This window comes from Periplaneta americana, chromosome 16, assembly GCF_040183065.1.
Source record: "Periplaneta americana isolate PAMFEO1 chromosome 16, P.americana_PAMFEO1_priV1, whole genome shotgun sequence".
NCBI lineage: Eukaryota > Metazoa > Arthropoda > Insecta > Blattodea > Blattidae > Periplaneta > Periplaneta americana.
The window spans coordinates 185,909,631-185,922,803 of NC_091132.1; the positions used below are offsets into that span (position 1 = coordinate 185,909,631).

Here is a 13,173-nt window from a genome sequence, read left to right on the forward strand (position 1 = left end):
ACAAATGCTACAGAACACTTGGCGGGAGGTTGAATACCGCTTAGATGTCTGCAGAGCAACTCAAGGCACACACATCGAATGGCAATCAGCATTCTCCGAAACTCGGAGAGCTTTTACATCAAGTTATGTAAAAAGATATGTTAATAAACCATTATTTACACTTGAAATTATCACTTATTTCTCGATCCCTCTAAGCAGGACATGGTGTATATCACTACATAATTAAATTATTATTATTATTATTATGTTAAAGGTTGTAATTTATTCATACAGAACCCCATTTTAACATTACCGGTACCATTTTTAAGGAATAATCTGTTAAGTGTCAGTCAAATTACTATAAGAATAATGTAATTAATTCCTGCTTTTAAGAATACTTTTCAAGTGCATTTTCCGAATTACTATTGACGAAATTACAAACTTTTGCAAGTAACAGAACCTAAAAAAATTTGAAAAAAAAAAAAAAAATGGAAGTACTAATTTACAAAATAGTTATATTACTGGTTGTTCTGTATGGTTGTGAAACTTGGATTCTCACTTTGAAAGAGGAACAGAGGTTAAAGGTGTTTGAGAATAAGGTGCTTAGGAAAATATTTGGGGCTAAGAGGGATGAAGTTACAGGAGAATGGAGATAGTTACATAATGCAGAACTGCACGCATTGTATTCTTCGACTGACATAATTAGGAACATTAAATCCAGACGTTTGAGATGGGCAGGACTTGTAACATGTATGGGCGAATTCAGAAATGCATATAGGGTGTTAGTTGGGAGGCTGCAGCCAATTGTAAGTAAGTAAGATAAATTTCTATTTATATTTGAAGACGAAATGGGGGAAAAAAGTGTTAAGGTCTAAGTTTTAATGTGATTTGTGAAAAAGAAGAAGAAGAAGATGAAGAATAATAATATTAATATTAATAATAATAATAATAATAATAATAATAACTTATTTATTTATACTGGCAGCGTTAAAGCCATAGGGCCTTCTATTACACCCTACCAGGTCACAAAGTATATAAGCAGTGAAAATTTAACAAAAAGGAAAAGAGTACTATACTAGTTTCCATGCTTTAAAGCGACGAAACAGGAAGTAGTTCTACAGGCGAGGGGTGAGTGGGGGTTAGAGAGGTAGCTTGTACAGTGTTGTCACATTGAGTGAAAACGTAACTTTTCACTGGCATTTACAATAGAAAAATTCGTCTGCTAGGAACAAACTGGCAATACAATGCCAACTGAGTGCGATGTGATATTCTCTTGTTTGCCGGGACAATGTTGCCAAACTTATGGCGCCAGGCCACGTGTGTTATATGTAGTTGCTTTCGTGTGCTGTACCATTGCCGTTGTTATTGCCAGTATAAAGTGTTACTAACACTGTGATTAAAAGAAGCACAGAATCTCCTGAGTGCTTAAAAATGAAAATGAAGCGAAAAATATAAGACAGGGAAATAGAAATTATCTATGTGGCAACTGAGCCTCTATTGACAGCAACATGATGTCATTTCCTGTTTAGTCGTTCCATAAGGTGGAAAATAGTATAACATATCACAAAAAAAATAATAGCATAACAAAATCGACACTAAACATGACAGTTTCTAGTAAATGGTCCGACGCGTGACAATGCCCTCTTAGATGTTTACCTACTAAGACCTGTCTCTCTCTTTGTCAACTCTGAAAGTCTTCATAAAATAAGTGATCACAATAGCGTCTTATTAGAAATCTTATGGGAAAACACAGTAAATCCGAGGTCAAGTCCAGTGTCTGTCTGGAATTTTAACAAAACTGATGTCCATGAATTACAAACGTTTCTACGACAAAAGCATGATGACTTTCTAAGGACTGAAGGAAATATGGAAAATGTATGGCATAAATTTAAGTGTATAATTTTCGAGGCATTAGTAAAATGTGTACCTTCTAAAATAATTAAGAAAAATCCGGACCCAGAATATTACACTAATTATATTCGCTACTTAAAGAAAAAGACAAGGCGCGCATTTAGCAAACGTAAACGGAGCCATGAGCATTGGGAAAAATATGTTGAATTAATTAAGAAACTTGAGTGTGAAAAAAGGTTAGCTCAGGAAAATTTTCTAAAAACTATTTTAAAAGAAGATGAAAGTAACAATTGGAGACAGTTTTATAATTATGTACGCAGGAGAAAAGGGAAAAATGAAGGAGTAGTGCTTTTACGAAATCAGAACGGAGAAAGTATAACTGATGACAAAGAAAAGGCCGACTTATTAAATTCCTATTTCATTTCGGTTTTCAATAATAATAATAATAATAATAATAATAATAATAATAATAATAATAATAATAATAATAATAATAATCCCGCTGATAGGAGTGGTTGTGTCACAGACCGTGAATGTGAACCAAATTCGACTTTCAAAATAACTTCCAAAGGGGTTAGAGAGAGAATAACGAAATTAAAAAATCGGAAGTCTCGAGGACCAGATAGTATTGCTACAGAGATTCTTAAATTAGGTTCCGAGGCAATAATTCCATACTTAATGCGTATATTTCATGTTTCCATAAACAATGCAGCTATTCCATGTGACTGGAAATCAGCTATAGTGGTACCCATACATAAAGGTGGAAATAAATTAGATGTCGGAAACTACAGACCGATTAGCCTTACATCTGTCGTATGTAAAGTCATGGAGCATTTGATATCGGATTATATTCGTCATGTTCTAAATGCGAAAGACTGGTTTTACAACCGCCAGCATGGTTTTAGGGAAGGCTTCTCATGTGATAGTCAAATTACGTCGCTGGTTCAGGATCTAGCTGAAGAGGTAGATAGAGGCGGAAGAATCGATGCAGTTGTGATTGACTTTTCGAAAGCATTTGATTTGGTGCCACATGACATATTAATAGATAAGTTAAGTAGGCTAGGAATAGATAAAAGAGTGGTGCTATGGATCCAAGAATTCTTAAAAGGTAGAACCCAGAGAGTTAGAGTAGGTCATGAAATATCGGAAATTGGAAATATAAGTTCAGGGGTGCCACAGGGCAGCGTTCTGGGTCCATTACTCTTTATAATATACGTAAATGACCTATGCCAGGATATTACATCAAATGTGAGGCTATTTGCAGACGACTGCATTATCTATAGAAAGATTAGAAATAATTCAGATGTAGATGCTATTCAAACAGACTTGAATAAAATTTACAACTGGGCGTTAAAGCATAGGATGAAAATAAATGGTTCTAAAAGTAAATCTATAACATTTTGTAAAACCCGAGAGGAAACTACTCTAAATTACGAATTCAGTGGTGTTGTAATTCCGCAAGAACAATGTTGTAAATACCTAGGAGTGTATTTAAACTCCAAACTTTCTTGGGGAGAGCATGTTGATAATGTTACAGGCAAAGCATGGAGGGCACTTCACTTTATTATGAGAATCTTGAGAAAGGCTAGCCCCAAATCGAGGGAAATAGCATATCTAACATTAGTGCGACCGTTAATGGAATACGGAACTACATGTTGGGATCCCTATAGAATATATCAGATAAATTCCTTAGAAAGAATCCAGTATAGGGCAGCTAAATTTGTTAAAGGTAAAAGAGAAGATGGGAACGATACGATAAAAGAACTTAAATGGGAAACTTTGGAAAACAGACGTAGGAAAACTAGAATAACATCATTGTATAGAGCACATCTAGGTCAGAAAGCATGGGTAGACATAACGGCTCGGTTAGAAAAGCCAACGTACTATGGTAGGAACGATCATGATTTTAAAATCAAATGTAGGAAACAGAAAACGGATGTAGGTAAATTCTCATTTTTAAATAGAACTATAAATGATTGGAATGACCTACCTGCAGCGGTCTTTGAGGGCTGTCCTTCCTTAAGGAGATTCAAGAATAATTTAAAGAGTTGTGTATAAAGTGAAAATTAAAATTAAGGTGACATTCAACATTTAATTTTTTAAGGTGGCATGTATTTATCTAGCCTGACGAGTTTACTTCCTTGGTTTGAATTGTAAATTATTTAAAAATAGCGTGTAAGAGGGCCTTAGACTAGAAATGTTTAGTTTAAATGTAGTTCTGTTTATAAGTACAGTATGCATAAGAATGCAATTATTTGACTTATTTGAACTGTTGTATCAGTGAAGCGAGGTGAGTCAGTGAAGTTATGGTTTTACAGTGCAGTGAACAGTTCCGATCAGTGATAATTTATAGCGTCAATGAAATGTGTTCTATAGTGTCAGTGAAATGTGTTACAGAGTGTCAGTGAAATGTATGCTAAAGTGTCAGTGAAATGCGTCATAGTGCCACTACAGGGAATGAGATGAGAGTAAAGTGAAAGACTATTGAAAATTATGTAGGACCTATACATAATCATGTAGGTTGTGTTGTAAAATTAGGTGTTTTATTTTATGTTTTATTATTATTGTGTTAAATTGTATTGTGTATTCTTATTGTATTGTGTATAAAATTGTATATGTGTTGTAAATTTTATTATGTATTGTAAATTTTATTGTGTATTGCCTATCATTTTAACTGTGTATTGTTAATATTGTATATACCACTGCCACCGGGTGCTTGCCCACTTGCAGTGTAAATAAATACATACATACATGATGCTTATCCAATTCACTGCGGGCTAAAGCAGGGAGATGCACTATCACCTTTACTTTTTAACTTCGCTTTAGAATATGCCATTAGGAAAGTCCAGGATAACAGGCAGGGTTTGGAATTGAACGGGTTACATCAGCTCCTTGTCTATGCGGATGACGTGAATATGTTAGGAGAAAATCCACAAACGATTAGGGAAAACACGGGAATTTTAGTGGAAGCAAGTAAAGCGATCGGTTTGGAAGTAAATCCCGAAAAGACAAAGTATATGATTATGTCTCGTGACCAGAATATTGTACGAAATGGAAATATAAAAATTGGAGATTTATCCTTCGAAGGGGTGGAAAAATTCAAATATCTTGGAGCAACAGTAACAAATATAAATGACACTCGGGAGAAAATTAAACGCAGAATAAATATGGGAAATGCCTGTTATTATTCGGCTGAGAAGCTTTTGTCTTCTAATCTGCTGTCAAAAAATCTGAAAGTTAGAATTTATAAAACAGTTATATTACCGGTTGTTCTGTATGGATGCGAAACTTGGACTCTCACTTTGACAGAGGAACAGAGATTAAGGGTGTTTGAGAATAAGGTGCTTAGAAAAATATTTGGGGCTAAGAGGGATGAAGTTACAAGAGAATGGAGGAAGTTACACAGCACAGAACTGCACACATTGTATTCTTCACCTGACATAATCAGGAACATTAAATCCACACGTTTGAGATGGGCAGGACATGTAGCACGTATGGGCGAAATATGCATATAGAGTGTTAGTTGGGAGGCCGGAGGGAAAAAGACCTTTGGGGAGGCCGAGACGTAGATGGGAGGATAATATTAAAATTGATTTGAGGGAGGTGAGATATGATGATAGAGACTGGATTAATCTTGCACAGGATAGGGACCGATGGCGGGCTTATGTGAGGGCAGCAATGAACCTTCGGTTCCTTAAAAGCCATTTGTAAGTAAGTAAGTAAACATGAAAATAATACCAGAATAGAAAAAATAAAGTAAAATACAGATCTAAAGATTGGAATATAGTAAAAGCAACTCAGTTAGTACAAATAGTTAATAGGGAAAACGTAAGGAAGAATACAACAAATGGAATGTAATAAAAAAAATGTTATGTTAAATTTTAATGGGTTTTATGTACACTTTAACATGTCTGGCCGCAAAACCAGGTGGCCCGGGTTCGAATCCCGGTCGGGGCAAGTTATCTGGTTGAGGTTTTTTCCGAGGTTTTCCCTCAACCCAATACGAGCAAATGCTGGGTAACTTTCGGTGTTGGACCCCAGACTCATTTCACCGGCATTATCACCTTCATATCATTCAGACGCTAAATAACCTAGATGTTGATAAAGCGTCGTAAAATAACCCAATAAAATAAAAATAAAATGTAAGCTTTATTTGTTAATGACTATGAACTCTGTATTTCAGAACTTATAGCTAGAGACATGAAAACATTGCAAATATGATAACAATAAGCATTATTTTTGCTCCTTTTTTCAGTTTTATTTATATTTCATCACAATTGCAACCCTTTGAAGCCAGTTTCATTATGCTGTAAATACAATAGGTATTATTGCAATCAATTATATTGCATTTTCACCGAAATATGAGCAATTTCGAAGAAATGCACAAAACCCACTGATAAAAGTGGTAATGATAGTATCTATTTTAGATGTATAATAATAATAATAATAATAATAATAATAATAATAATAATAATAATAATAATGGTCCCGATTATTATTCAAATTATTATAATTATTGGTGATTTTTCATGTTATCATTTATCCATAATTAACGATTTTTGTATACATTTTACAGTATATACTCTGAATATAAAACAAAATTTAAAAAGCATTTAGGACCTGGGGAACCCCTAGGACTTGCTTGCGAACCCCCTAGGGTTCTGTGGAACACAATTTGAGAAACGCCATACAACTTACATCCCTGCTGCTAGTAATTCCGAGTCTGTGAAGGTGGGAGCCTTAACTTCCCACTAGCCTATGGGCCTCCATGTTTTATTCCAAATATGTAACATAAATGTAACCCAGTCTGTCCCACTCTGGTCATATCACAGCTGCCCGGTGCTCACCTGTATGAGTTGTGGTATAGCGAACCCAGACGGTGGTGGATGTTAGCAGCTCGGAACTGGTACACAGGCAGTCGTGGACCAGGTGTTTCCAGATCACAGTACTTGAGGGTTTTCATGTAGAGCTCCGCTACCTCTCTTTCCACTTCCTCACGGCTCTGCAACACCAAAAACAACCAAAGCACTTGTATTTGCTGTACTACAAAGTTAAAAAGAGATTATTGTTGTTATTATTATACTATTATTAGGTACTATAGTGGACTATCAACTAGTGCAAAAGAGTATCATAAAGGGCGAGAGACTTTTGTGTGAGAAATTACTAAACAGATTATTCAAACCTGCTTTACAGGGAGCTACTACCTGAAAGCCAGATTTGTATAATACATTCGTAACTGGAGGTACGTTAACAGAAAGCCACAATTTAAGTCACACAGTATTTGTGTGCACTCAAAGTTGAGTTCTGGCGTCTTGTCAGCTCATTTGAGTCGTGTGGATATAAAAGGAAAAATTGTGACGGTGTCGTGTATAGTTCCTGGGGTAGCTCAGTTGGAAGAGCGTTTGCGTGCTAAGATAAGGGCCCCGGGATCGATATCCGGCCCCGGAACAATTTTTCCTTGAAATTATTCAAACCTGCTTTACAGGGAGCTACTACCTGAAAGCCAGATTTGCATAATACATTCGTTACTGGAGGTACGTTAACAAAAACCCACAATTTAAGTCACACAAGTATTTGTTGACTGCCTCCGTGGTCTGTTGGTCAGCATGCTGGCTTCCAGATCAGGGGGTCCCGGGTTCGATTCCCGGGCTCGGCTTTCGGTGAATTTTTCTTGAAGAAGAAGAATTCTCTGTGTGTCTAGAGTCTGGAAATTTGTATGAATGTGAGTGTGCCGGGTTAATATTAATTAACCAATCATCACAAATATAAAAATACATCAGGACTGTCACTGGGCAGTAACCTGAACACACGTTTCAGCATCACATTGTTGACAAGTAACTCCATCTGTTAGCACAACCATAAAGCATCTAATAGATGCTATAGAGTTACCAACAACGAAAAAAAAAAAAAACACAAGTATTTGTGTGCACTCATAGTTGAGTTCTGGCGTCTTGTCAGCTCACTTGAGTCGTGTGGATACAAAAGGAAAAATTGTGACGGTGTCGTGTATAGTTCCTGGGGTAGCTCAGTCAGAAGAGCGTTTGTGCGCTAAGCGAAGGGCCCCGGGATCGATACCCGGCCCTGGAACAATTTTTCCTTGAAATTATTCAATTACTAAACAGGTTTATGGAGGAAGAAAACTGTCCTTTACAGATATTTCTCACAGGTGGGCACCAGAGTGTCAGAAATTTAATCTGGACTCAGTACCCCAGTATAGAATACACCTTTGATATGTGACATATGTCGAAAAGTTTAATAAAGAAATGAAAAGTGTAGAGAAAAAGTATCCTGATATTCAAGGATAAAAAAGAATGGTATTAATAATCACTTATGGACTAGTGGAATCAAAACAACTCCAATAGATTCTATGAGATTCCTCACTAATATTAACAGCATCAAAATGACAATAGAAGAAAAAGCACTGATTCAATATGAAAAACTTATCAGATTACCAGGAAACAATTGTCATTCATACAGTCCTCTCTGTAGATTGAAAACTCAAAAAAGTTTCATGTCCATGGTTCAAGAATAAAACAGAAAATCAACATCCCGAATTTAAAAGAAGAAATACTGTCTATGTTAATATCAACGTAAAACAACAATTTCTTATATTGCATTTTTTTACGTTTTTGAACTAAGAGGTCATTTTTATATTTTTTTCGACATTTTTTGGCCATTTTTAATACTTTGAAGAACTTTTAGTTCATTTGGAATGCATTTTACTTTCTTCTTTACTGATAAATCATTTTCTAACCAAATAGGTGAATAACAGTGAAGTTTGAGTTTTATAGTTTGGAACAGACTCTAAAGTCCATCCCTAATTCCACTGAAGGCTTCACTTCACACAACAGAAATAATATATAATGCTTGACAGCAGCTTAGTTTAAGTGAGGGCTTTGATCGCTACTGTTCTTTTGTTGGTACGAGGGTGTCTTTAGAATTTATATTGTGTCCCCAACATGGTTCGGAAGGGATGTCTACTGTAGTAGACAGTATTTTTAACACAAAGATTGCAAGAATGCACGCTGCGCCCACAATTTGTTTTGTCATTCACACTCCCTCATCTGGAAGATCTGCTAACAAAAGTGAAGCACAGAAGGAGGAGGAGACGGAGAATGAAGGCACTGACATGGACCACCCATGATTGAAACACGTAAACCCTCATTAAAATCTATAGTTTTCCCTTAAAACCTTCATTTTGTTGCATGTTCTTTTCCTTAATCTTAGTCAAATACCAGGAAGTTGCCTCCTCTCTCCGACATTTGCGTCATTGAAACAAGGTGACTAATTTTTTAGAAGTTGTGGTGCGAGTACTTTGAATAATATTTAAATGTCATTTTCTTTTAATTTTATGTCATTTTTCCATTAATGTAAGGGCATTTTAGTGATAATTTTAAGTAGGTTTTTAGATCATCAATATCTGCCCTCTATTAATAAGTTTTGAACACAGGAAAAAAATATTTCTTACGATTTCCATTCACAACTATGTAAGGTCACTTGATATAGCAAGTTTCATCAAAATCTGAGAGGTCCAGGGAGATTTTAATTCGAAACTACTGTGTTGATTTGACATGGAATAAATCAGGAATCAATTTTTCTTTTGATTCAAGTGAATATGAACGATTATTTTCGAAATAAATACCAAATAAAAGTGTCAATATTTTGTTTTGATATTGCATCCCTAGAGACAACACACAATGGCATATTCTGAAAGATGTAAGCCTAAGAAACTCACTCACCTTGTTGCCAAGGGCAGGAAAGTCCTGCAGACGGGTAGCCATGGTGTACAGCGCAGACGACAGCTCCCACAGGACCGTGTCCCACACAGAAGGGCTGCTGCGTCTGTTGCACAGCACCTGCAGCGCCTTCTGGTAGTAGCTCAGGGCCTGCAACATTTTCATCCGATTAATTACATTTCCACATAGAGAGGATCATACTTATCTTTGGCTTATGAGCAGGGACCGGCAAAATAAGAAGAAAATTTTGCCAAAATTAATATGAAATTTATTTTGGCAAAATATGAAAATATAAAATACAGGGCTATTAAAAAAGAAAGAGCAGATTTCAAATATTTATTTTAAACGAAGTATAAACACTAGAAGCATTTACAGCACACCAATGGATAGAGGGAGGTTCAATGTTTTTTTAACGTTTGGTTACACGCGATGCTCGATCCAGGGCCATAAGCAAAGCGGAAACAGCAACGGCCTGTCTGCCGCAGTTACTCGCCGATCCGAATTTGAGGGACTGAAAATTCTTGGATAGTCACCAAACATGCAAGAACTCACCGAAGGTGAATGTTTTTTGCGCTGTTTCTGTAAAGAAAGTGTATGAACTTTTTTTTAGTGGAGCATTATCCAAACGACACCATTCCGAGGCATTGGATTGGAAGAGGTGGAGAAGATTGTGTTCATTGTGTGTGGCCCCCCAGGTCCCCCGACCTTACCACCTGTTATTTTTATCTGTGGGGTACATAAAAGACAGGGTGTTTGTAACACACCTCCCTGCTATGCTTCAAGATCTATGATATCGAATTGTTGAAGCTGTGAATTCGATAACTAGGGACCAGTTGATTCTTGTGTGGCAAGAAATGGGCACCATTTTGATGTTTGTCGCGCAACACATGATGCTTGCGACCTCATGGTCTATAAAACTTTAAACCTTCCTCTATCCAATGGTGTGCGGCAAATGTTTCTACTGTTTATAGTTTGTTTAAAATAAATATTTGAAATCTGCTCTTTCTTTTTGAATAACCCTGTAAATATTTCAATGTTAAAATAGCTTTGTTCCTAAACCATTTGGAACAGACTTATATAATTATTTACAGGGCATTCGATATCTCGTGAAACCTACCTGCGTGTGAGGGGAAGGAATATGTGGACTAGGAAGCTTCCCTCCCTCACTACACTTCGACTAGCAGCTAGCTCACTTACCCCCACCATAAATTTAAATTTAAATTTAAATATACAGAATAAAGAATATAATTACAAACAAACAAGAGAAATAGAAATAAAATAATACAATCAATATAAAAAAGGAGATACAGTAGTATTAACAAAATTTGAGACCGAATGAGCAGCGCTCGTGTTCGGTCGCAGTTCAGATATAATATTAATAGGACTATAAGAGAATATAAAATAAAATTAAATTAAAATTACAGTTACAGAAATTATATAACACAATATTAATATAAGAGAAATATAGAAAATAAAAAAATAATAAAAATAAATAAGTAAAATAAAATAGGAACTAAAATTTAAATTACAGCGGCAATGGAAATTATATAATATAATATTAACATTAGAGAAGAATAATATCGCACATGAAAAGTAGCACAATATATATATTTCAAAATTATAGAATACAAATATAATATAGGTTGATTAATTCATACACATAGGCTATAAATTTATTTAATCAAATTGAAGATATTCTTACTATGAGCTATGACACACGAATGCATTTGGTTTCACGAGATAACGAATGGCCTATACAAAATAAATCTTTAGAGACTAATAGTTTGGTCTATAATTACAGATCTCATACAGGGGCGGTTATTCAGGTGAAGTAGGTGAAGTGCTACTTCACCTATTTACGTGTAAAACACAATTTTATCTCGTATTAATAATTAATTCCAGTTACTACCGGTACAGTATTTATAAAATGAAATAAGTTTTCTTTTCAGTTGTTATGAACAGTGTTTAGTTGTATAAATAGTACCTGTAACCGTCCGCTGAATAGAATAATGTCAACTGTTACGAGCGCCGAGCGGTGTCTATTGGAACTTACAATACAGCAGAGGTGAAATTATTTGGGCTCCCATTCTCATACACCACTTGGTTTCCATGGTAACGTGACGTCACGCACTAAAGAAAGATTGTATGAGTGAAGTACGTTTCTGAGTCTTTCAGTTACGGAGAATTGTCAGACTTGTAAGTGGAGTAACCAGTTTGCAGATCTAACGGTACTAATAAAAGAGAAGGGTTGAAACTGGTCTCCAAGACCGGGGCATGGATAAAATTATATATTCATCCAGTATGTAGTGCCTGTTTCGAGAATAGTATTCTCATTCTCTGTGTCTTAGCAGCCACCCCTGCAGTGGTAAATTAGCTGGCTCCATGTTATTTTATCAGGAATACACCTCACATACATGTGCAAAGTTTAAAAGTTGTTTTCTGTGGCGTGTATTATTTCTTCTCATGAGCTCAGCAGTTTTGCTCGAGCTCTTGTATTTTAAAGTTTAACGTGCACGTAAATGTACACATGTAGTGTAATACTGTGTACGTATATATTAACTTATTATTTAGTGTGTTTAGAGTGTACTAGTGATAAGTAGACTTCGTTGAACTGCCACACGCAGCATGCAATCAGGTTGCCGATGTATGGTAGTATAGAGGAGGTGAGCGACTGCCCGGTCTCATAGTATAAGCAGTTCATGTTGAGAGATGTGACCGGTCCAAATAGATAGAGCAGCTATAGCTAATGTATACCTATGTAAGCACTTGTTTTTGCATTACTGTGGTTGGAATAGTCAAAGCTTAACATTTGTTCAATGCAGACAAGAATCCAATCAAACATACTATAATGAGAGTGTTGCTGTTACAAATAATTGCCCCTTACCCCCGCAGCCAGTCTCTTGACCCGTTGGGGAACATGGTTGGATCCTGTTAATTATTATGCAGAATATTACGGCAAAATAATGGAGGTAATTGATGCATTGAATAGCACAGACAGTCCCGCTGTTGCAGCTGTAAAATCATTGCCTTCTGAACAACTTTTGGAAGATATTCTGTTCATTGATTCTAATTTTAAAATCGTGTCCAAAAGCATCATCCTATTAGAATCGTCTAAACTACAACTCTCAGAAGCCCTTAATATAGTGGATAAAGTATCACAAACCGTTATCCAAAATAACAATTCACTAATTTCAGAAAAAGTGAAATGTGAGTTGGGAAACATTACTGCTAAAAATTCTGCCTATTCACAACTTCGTATTATAAATTATGTACTATCAGGTCACGACAAGACGGCTGAAGTTGATGTACTAGTGAATTTCCGATCTTCAAATATGCACCTATTACATCGTGTGACGTTGAACGTACATTTTCCCAATATAAAAACTGTTTGAGGAGGAGGTTCACTTTGCAGTCGCTCAAAATGTACGTAACTCTTCACTGCAATGCACATATTCCAGGATGATGTGAGTATATTACATTAAATTTTAAGAGTTAATATATCTCACTACAAAATAATTGTATAATTGTATTTACATGTTTAGACATTTCCTACTTCAATGATCATTCATTATATTTCTTGAATGCAGGATACAGGTTTTATTGTAAC

The 13,173-nt window shown here is 35.7% G+C and overlaps 1 protein-coding gene across 1 annotated transcript in view; it reads right to left on the reverse strand.

The window, feature by feature from the left end:
* LOC138692233 (erythroid differentiation-related factor 1) overlaps window positions 1-13,173 on the reverse strand; it is a 110,519-nt gene that overhangs the window by 24,185 nt on the left and 73,161 nt on the right. The window contains exons 12-13 of the mRNA XM_069815365.1: window positions 9,570-9,716; window positions 6,678-6,832 (exon numbers count right to left, since the gene is read on the reverse strand). Of these exons, the coding sequence (XP_069671466.1) occupies window positions 6,678-6,832; window positions 9,570-9,716 (302 nt within the window). The remainder of the gene's footprint in view (window positions 1-6,677; window positions 6,833-9,569; window positions 9,717-13,173) is intronic.